The sequence below is a fragment of the Scyliorhinus canicula genome, chromosome 5, assembly GCF_902713615.1.
Source record: "Scyliorhinus canicula chromosome 5, sScyCan1.1, whole genome shotgun sequence".
In the NCBI taxonomy this organism is placed as follows: domain Eukaryota; kingdom Metazoa; phylum Chordata; class Chondrichthyes; order Carcharhiniformes; family Scyliorhinidae; genus Scyliorhinus; species Scyliorhinus canicula.
The window spans coordinates 191507686-191516781 of NC_052150.1; the positions used below are offsets into that span (position 1 = coordinate 191507686).

At 42.5% G+C, this 9096-nt stretch overlaps 1 protein-coding gene across 9 annotated transcripts in view; it reads right to left on the bottom strand.

Moving 5' to 3' along the window:
• LOC119966499 (partitioning defective 3 homolog) overlaps nucleotides 1–8847 on the bottom strand; it is a 939848-nt gene extending 931001 nt beyond the window's left edge. For 5 of the 9 annotated variants that reach the window (XM_038798290.1, XM_038798285.1, XM_038798283.1 and 2 more), the window contains exon 1: nucleotides 8400–8846. In XM_038798290.1, coding sequence (XP_038654218.1) covers nucleotides 8400–8519 — 120 coding nt within the window. In that variant the 5' untranslated portion in view covers nucleotides 8520–8846. Of the gene's footprint in view, nucleotides 1–8399 lie in introns of all 9 variants that reach the window. The other 4 variants (XM_038798287.1, XM_038798289.1, XM_038798288.1 and 1 more) reach the window with 2 other exon arrangements.
• Nucleotides 8848–9096: the final 249 nt, after the last annotated feature.

A 9096-nucleotide genomic window follows, 5' to 3' on the forward strand; every position in this document is an offset into this window, starting at 1 on the left:
CTTTTGAAATAACAGAGCAAATATGTGATAGATGGTACTGCCACTTTTGAATTCAGACTTGCATTCCCAATAGCATCTGCCTGTGGAACCAAACAAGGCCTACGCAGCTCCGACTGGAAAGAATTAAATCAACATACGGAAATTTTACTTGCCCATTTTGGAAGACCACTCGGCTGCCAATACCCTAATCATACTTTTAGATTTTAATCACTGTTCCAGGGTCCTGGACGTGTACACCCTTCAATGCGCCTATTCAATTAAATATGTGGACTATGACTTACTTTAAACAATGAGAACTACTACACTTAGAGCAATGTCACACACCTCGTACAAAAGTACCTTCTTGCTCTTGGTACCATTTGTGCAATGTCTTTGCATTTCAATTTTTTTTGCTTATTTTACTTCGCCTTTTTGAGAAGAACTGCAACAAAAGGGGGGGGGGGCAGAGACATGGTAGTGATGAACAAGTACACAAAAAAGGACTGTGGGGGTGGGGGGTTCATTTCCAGAGGGATAGAATTGAAAAATGAGAAGTTACATTAAAGTGGCATAGACGCAATGCCGAGGACCCGGATTCAATTCCGACCCCATTGTCCGTGTAGAGTTTGCACAGTCACCCACGTCTGCCTGAGTCCCATCCCCACAAGCCAAAAAGATGTGCAGGGTAGGCCATGCTAAATTGTCCCTTAATTGGGAAAAATATAATTGGGCACCATTTTTAAAATAAATAAATAAACTGGGATAAAACCTTGGTTAGATCACACGGAAAGGACTATGAATAGTTTTGTTTTATGTTATTATAGAAATTACAGGGACATTGGAGAAGATCCAAAAAAGACAGAGCGTGGCACCAAGCTGAGAGGTTTGAGAGAGAGAGAGAGAGAGATAAATCAGAAATCCAAGTTCTTTAGCCACAAGGCAGTAAGTGGAATTCACTACCAGAAAAAGTTGAGATAACCTGTTTGGATGCAAAATAAATAACTTTCTATGTCTTTCTCCACTATGTTGAGTGCGTTAGAGGAAGAAAGGCGGGTAGAGGCCTGTGAGGAACATAAACATTGGCATAAAGCTGTTGGGCCAAATGGCCTGTTTCCATGCTGCAAATAATTTGCAATGCTATGTGAGATAGCAAAAGATCACAGATCATCTGAGGAATCCTGACCAGGGTTAAGCAACAAAGACTGTAATGCCAGTTCATTATCTCAAAGCCTTGCTGCTCCAGAGAAGAAAGAATAAAGGTGAAAGGGTGAGGAATTATTCCACAAAGTACTTTTTTTTTTATTAAATGGAAAACTATTATCTGCAGTTATTCATCACAGGAGAATTAAATTAGAATGTCATTGATAGTGGAAATTAGAGATGGTTACCAGGAGGAATAGGACTGATTGTTTAACTACATTTCATTTTTCTATAATTATATTCATAAATATATTCCCAGATGTTCCATGCTATTATCCATTTATTTCTAAAATATTTCTATGCAATTAAGTCAAAAAAAATCAGCTATTTCTTAAAGATGTTAAAGAGAGACCATCTTGCCAAGAGCTCCCTAATTGCCATGATTTAAGAGATTATTTGAAATACTATCGGGCACAATATTAATCAGGTGAACACAGAGCAGAATAAACCCTTCAAGACTGCATTCAATTAGACCATGGCTGATCTATACCTTAGCTCCGTTTATCGACCATTGCTCCCCGCCACAGAACAGCAAGTGGCAAAAAAGTACATATGGCAATTGATTTTATGCTAATCAATTCCACTTTCCACATCAGGAAAGGTTTGTGGCCTTCGTGAACAAGACTGCTGATAAATGTTTCATGCTGCAACTCACCATGAACCAAGCTGCGGTTGTCAAAGTTTATTTCACCTCAGACCCCGGCAGCTATCATATCTGAAGAAGTGGAATGCAGCTCAGGTCTGTACGCCAAACTTCAAAAAATTTATTGTGCATTGAATATGATGGGCAGTATCAGTAGGATTAAAATAAGGTAGTTTCATATTTTGTTGCCAATTAATAGCCAACAAGTCCGAATGCAGTCCCAGAGTTAAAGTGTGATCGAGGAACAAACTTCAACATAGAAAATAGGAGCAGGAGGCGGCAATTCGGCCCATTGAGTCTGCTTCGCCATTCATTATGACCATGACTGATCTCCTAACTCAGTAACCTGTTCCCACTAACACCCCATACCCGTTGATCCCTTTAGCCCCAAGAGTTATATCAATTCCTTCTTGAAAATATATGTTTTTGGTTTCAACTGCTTTCTGTGATGGAGAATTCCACAGGCTCAACATCACTGGTTAAAGACGTTTCACACCTCAGTCCGAAATGGTCTCCCCTTTATCCTCAAGCATGTGCCCCTGGTTCTGGACTCTCCCACCATCAGGAACATCCTTCTTGCATCTACCCTGTCTAGTCCAGTTAGAATTTTATACTTCAGCGAATATAATCCTAACCCAACTCAATCTCTCCTCATACGGCAGTCCCACCGTCCCTGGGTCTGAGTGTTAGTAGGGCAATCCATTGCCAAATAACTTCATGCTTGAAGTGAATATTGTGTCTCATAGCTGGTTTCGTAGCGTTAACCCAAGACAAATAAAAAAAAAGAGAGAACTTCAAAATACATGGTAAAAAGCTTCCCCTTCCAGTGGTCTGCATCCAAGAAATAGGAGAATGGTCAGGAGATACCGAGGGATGTGAGAACAAAGCAGACTGGGAGTAACTTAAAGCAGTCAATGGACAAGTTCCACTTTCAAGCAAACTTTAAATATCAAACAAAAATCATGTTCGCAACTAGAAATAGTATTATGATTATTTTACAGAATTAATCTGCCCTGGATAGGCACATTTTGGACTCTGGCCATAGTCAGTTTAATTTCAAATTTGAACCATTCTGAAGCAAAGCTGGGTGCTATAGCGAATTTAGAAAATCAATTTAACAAACAACACTTGGTGTTTCCTTAAAAATACCAAATAATCAGATAATGTAAGCATCTACTCTATTGTAAAAAATTGTTTTCTGGGGCTGCACGGTGGCACAGTGGTAGCACTGCAGCCTCATGGCACTGAGGTCCCAGGTTCAATCCCAGCTCTGGGTCACTGTCCGTGTGGAGTTTGCACATTCTCCCAGTGTTTGCGTGGGTTTTGCCTCCACAACCCAAAGAGGTGCTGGGTAGGCGAATTAGCCACACTAAATTGCCCCTTAATTGGAAAAATGAATTGGATACTCTAAATTTAAAAAGTAAAAAATTTAAATTAAAAAAAAAGTTTACTACATTTATGCCAATTTTAAGGGAAGCACGGTGGCCCAATGGTTAGCACTGCTGCCTATGGCACTGAGGATCCGGCCCCGGGTCACTGTCTGTGCGGGGTTTGCACATTCTCCCCATGTCTGAGTGGGTTTCGCCCCCACAACCCAAAGATGTGCAGAGTAGGTGGACTGGCCACACTAAATTGGCCCTTAATTGGGAAAAAAATAAAAACTGGGTACTCTAAATTTATTTATTTTTTTTACATTATGCCAATTTAAGTAAGCAAATAAATAAATAAATACTGCAGATACTAGAAATCCAAAATAAAAACAGAAAATGCTGGAAATATTCAACGGGTCAGGCATCATCTAAGAACATAATGTAAGAATATAGAAGCAGAGGCAGATCGTAAAGCCTCTTACTGAGAAAGAGAGTTACTATTTCGACTGGCCTGGGCCCGATTCTCACCTTGGTTAACTATTTGTCTGTGTGGAGTTTGCACATTCTCCCCGTGTCTGCATGGGGTTCCTCCCACAGTCCGAAGAGGTGCAGGTTAGATGGAGTGACCATGCTAAATTGCACCTCGTGTCCACCAACATGCAGGTTAGATGGGATTACGGGGTTAGTGCAGGGAGTGGCCCTGGTTGGGTGTTCTTTCGGAGGGTCAGTGCAGACTCTGTGGGCCGAATGGCTCCCGTCTTCACTGTAGGAATTCTGTGGTTCCATGATTCTATCAATGGCCCCTCAACAGAACAAGGAAAAGTAAGTTGGATAATAGAACAAAAGGGAAACTCAGCGATCCTGGAAGACAGGAGTATTAAATGACAAAAGGGTGAGGGGTGAAAGACAAAAGGACAAAGAAAGAAAGAAAAAAGATGGGTCGAGAGGAGACATGAATGGCAGAATGATGGACAGCCACTGTCTGAAAGCAAAAGAAGAAAAAGAAAACAGAACAGAAACAGACATTATGGCCTGCAATTGTTGAACTCAATGTTGAGTCGAGGGCTGTAATGTACCTCACTCAAAAATGATTCTCAGGCTTATGTTGAACTTTATTCGAAAACTGTAAGAGGCAGAAGAGAGAGAAGACTACATGAGAGCAAGGTGGAGAATTAAATTGTCATGCAACCAGAAACTCAATCACACTTGTGGACTGAAGAAAGTGTTCCGCAAAGTGATTATTCCAGTGTAGAGAAGCCCTCGCTGGATGCAGAATACAGTAGACTAATAGGAGAGAATTACACAAATCACTGTCCCCTGGAAGGGGGGTTTGGGGCCTTGGACAGTGGGAAAATTGAGGTAAAAGGACATGTGTTGCATATCCTGCACTTGCATGGAAAGGTGCTGTGGGAAGGAGATGATGTGTAGAGAATGGCTGAGTAATGGACCAGATTGTCACAGTAAGAACAGTGCTGAAATGGAGGGGAAGGTGGTAGAAGCCAGCTGCTGTTTAAGGAGGCAGGTGAGATGGAAGGTGAAGATAATGATAATCTATAATCTTTATTAGTGTCACAAGTCGGCTTGCATTAACACTGCAATGAAGTCACTGTGAAAATCCCCTAGTTGCCACACTATGGCGCCTGATCAGGTACACTGAGGGAGAATTTAGAATGTCCAATTCGCCTAACAAGCATGTCTTTCGAAACTCATGGGAGGAAATCCACGCAGGCACAATGCTATCATGCCACCTATATGACTCTGAGGAAGCAGATAAAGGGTTGGGCAGAAATGCAAGAAATGGGACAGGCATGGTCAAGGTCCGAGTCAACCAATGTGGAAAGACTTTTCGGTTGAAGATAAAAGGGTTATATGTTAGAAACACTGGAATGAAAGACTGCATCAGATGTGATGGAGGCACAGAAACCGGGAGAATAGAATGGAGTCCTTACATGAAGCAGGGTGTGAGGAAGTGTAGTCAAGTAGCTATGGCAACCAGCACATTGAGTGTAAATATTGCTTGATAAAATGGAGGCAGAGAAGTTAAGGAAGGGAAGAATCAGCGAGAACTATGTGAAGGTGAGAAAAGGGTGAAAATTTGAAGAAAAGTTAATGTAATTTCTACTTCAGGCTGATAGCAGTAAAACATCACTGATATTGGAAAAAAGAAGCATGAGAAGGACTGGAACGGGGAATGTTCCACATCAATATAAAGGTAGGTATAGCCAGGAGTTTTATTGGGAGCAAGTGAGTGGAGTTATTAGAGAAGTTGTTCAACATGAGAATATGTTCAGCCTGGCGGAGCAGAGTGGCGGTGGATGCAGCCTGGTTGCACTGGCGTTCAAGGGAACTATTGGTCTCAGATACTGAAAATATGGAGACTCACTGAGATAAGACTTGTACTGACAAAGAGGTGACTTGAATAAAAATTAATTCTGGAAGAAGACGGCACATAGTTGGATAGGACTGTTGCAGCTTATCCAACTAAATGGTTTTCAGCATAGTTTTGTTCAAAACGAATATTCAGCAAAAGACTCTACTGAGGAAGGGCGGCAGAGTGGCGCAGTGGTTAGCACTGCTGCCTCAAGGCGCTAAGGACCCGGAATCGATCCCGGCCCTGGGTCACTGTCCATATGGAGTTTGCACATTCTCGCTGTGTCTGTGTGGTTTCACCCCCACAAACCAAAGATGTGCAGGGTAGGTGGATTGGCCACACTAAATTGTCCCCTAATTGGAAAAAAACAACTGGGTACTTTAACTTTTTTTTTTTAAAAAGGACTCTACTAAGGAGATCCCCTTCCTCTCCTGCAGGTGCTGATTTATGCTGGGATAGTCAGCTGGCATCTGCCCAAGTAGCATCCTTTACATGTGATCCTGCATGTGACTGTTGGCAGGCTATCTAGACACAACAGATATCACAGCTGAGTTTTAATGCTTTTAACTTTTTCCAAACATTGGGTTGTCTCTTAAATGTTCAGATTGACATTCCATAGTTTAAATATTTAGAAGGAAGTGGGGATAGGATAAGATGAAATAGGATTGGAGGAGCTCCATGTAGAGTATAAACACCAGCATACAGCAATTGGGCTAAATGGTCGGTTTCTGTGCTGTAAATTGTATATAATTCTTTGCATTATAATGCTTCCACTCATCCTGAAAATTATGCCCCCTTCTTGCCAATTCCCCAACCAGTGGAAATTATTTTTCAATATTTTATACGATTACTCGTTCAAGTATTTCAACACAACCACAACTAGTGCATCATCCCAGCAAATCAATGCTGAAACTTTTCCACCCCCCAAACAACCACTTGGTAGTAGAGAATTTGAAAAGAGAGAGATGTTGCCTAAGATTTTCATCTGGGAAAAATACAAGAATGTCAAATTTCAAATCTTGTCAAAAAGGATACGGAGTGGCTGGTAAAGTCAACTTCAACTAGCTGAGGCATTTGGTCAAACTTGAAACCTGCCTAGTTGACACCTGCTAGAAATTACGCAAACAAAAGAAATTTGTTCAAGCTCTGCAACTTTTTTGATTGCTTTCTCCATGGCAACACCAGATGACTTTTTTCCCCCAATGCCATTGGATTCTTTAAAATAATCCAAAAATCACCCCAAGCAAACTATTCAACTAATCATTAAAATATTTTAAATGTTGCTTGCATTAGTAAACACAATCAATGGTTTACAGTGAAGCTTTTCCACAATCCAATTACACACAAACATTCAGAAAATTTATCACAAATGATGATCCAGGGACATAAAACATTAACAACCAGCAGTTAGGTGGCACAATGAAGTAATAGATATACATCAGGCTTCCACTATTATCTAACACGACATCTCCTACGGGCTTCAGCTATCGATCATTCACAGAGCAGGCAATTTAATTTCTCTCGCAATCAATTACCCAACTCAGCCCAAACTCCTACTTTGCTGGACTTGGCATACAATCAGCTCACCTAAAATATCAACTTGATTTTACAGCAAAATGTAAAAATTGAGTTCGCAGATATGTACGGTGTTATTTGTGGTAAACAAAAAAACACTGTCCTAATGAAATATCTAATGTTGCCTTTTGCCAAGTGCTAAAAGATGATACGTGACAGCAATATGAAGGTCACAACTGTTCCGAATGCTTCAAAATAATTGACAGGCTCATGAAAATTTCACTGCATTTGTTTTTTGCTGGAACGAATTGTACAAGGAGAATAACAAAGTTGATGGGCTTCTGAACACAATTTTAGTAAACTGTAATGGTACCTTAACTTGAAAATAATTGAGCTATACGAAATGCACAAATAACTGTCAGACATAACTAAACTACATTTTCAGGTCCATTGGTCGAATTTTCGGAAGGTTACACGCTAATTTAATAGTTTTACAAGGAAGTCCCCTCTAGTCTAATTACTCAACAGACTTGCACCAACACATTTAGAGTTAGCTCTAAACTGAAATTCAACCTTTTTACTGTAAATGCAAATTGGACACCAGTCAAAGGGCTGTGTGTCCATCTGAAGTAAAAGTCATTAATTTTGTTGTCTGAAGATATAGCTGCGTTATTTTTATTTAACCATTAATCTCTGGCCCTGCTGATTCCCCAAGAATCCACTTTGAGGATCAATTAACCTAATCGTCAAGATTTACTCGGGGGGGGGGGGGGGGCTTAAGTTTCCCATTCATAAGTGCCATTCCGACATAGTCAGTAAATCGAGTTACAATCGTGTCTGATCGACTGGGTGAACCTGAAAACCAAACTCTTGCCGGAATGTTTCCCAGAAAAGCTCTCCGAGGCCTTCGTGTTTGGGAAAGCCTCGGGCTGGAGTTGAATCACCTTCTCCTCCCCAATCCTCAGACGCCACATTTTACCTCACACCGATTATGCTTTTGAGGGGAGGGAGGGAGCAGAGATGCAGAGGGAACGAAACATACAGTGCGGAACGAAGTTGGTAGAAAAAACTTTTTAAGACTTCAAACTGGATATAAGGAGGAGGGGGAAGGTGAGGGTAGCAGTAACTTTAAGGTTGCTTTTATTTCCTCTCCCCACTCACTCGCTCCCTGAAATGTAGGGGGAGCTGGAAACCTTGTATCCAGTAGGAATATCAGGAAGCGCCATGTTGCTCCCGGCTCCAGCGCCTGGTGGATACATTGTGTCGCCCCGACTCGCCACATTGTGTCGGCGGCAGGCCGGCTCCTCTCCCCCGCACTCACCTTGGCGATGGCCCTGCGGTACCTGGTCACCGCTTGCTGGATCAGGCTGTGCACGGTGATGGCTCCGTCTCCACAAGGAACAACCACCCTGGTCCTCGCGAAGCAGACGGTCACTTTCATTACTCCTCTCGGCAACAGCAATATGTACACACACCAAAGGATCTCTCTCTATCGGAGCAGATACGAAGAGCGTCAGCCCAATCCCAGATACAACAGGAAGGTTCAAGACCTTCTTCCCCAACCCCCGTCCTGCAAACTTGTCTCTTTTGTTTTATTTCGCCGCGGAAAACGAAGTGATTTCCATGGTGTGTGGTGCTGCGAGCGGTCCCCGGCTCGGGTTGTACACGGCGCCCCTGTCCTGCCGCCACCTGTTCCTGTTTGTGGGAGTGGAGCCGGGGCGCGATCCTCACGGAAAGCGAACCTGGAAACGGGGACGCGGCGCAACATGGAGTTACTCAGTGTCTCCCCGCCCTGGCCACTCGCAGTACTGCAACATGGCAGAGCCATTGCTCCGTCTTATAACCGCACACGGGGCTGGCTGCATCTGAACCCACACAGCCTGTTCCTAAAGTTTATTCGCTGTTGCACCCAAGGACCAAGATTTTTTTAAAAATTAAATAAACAATACTGCACCCGGTCACTACCACTGCGGTTCCCAATTTTCTCCTCACCCCCAGGCCGATGGTAGTGGACCGAG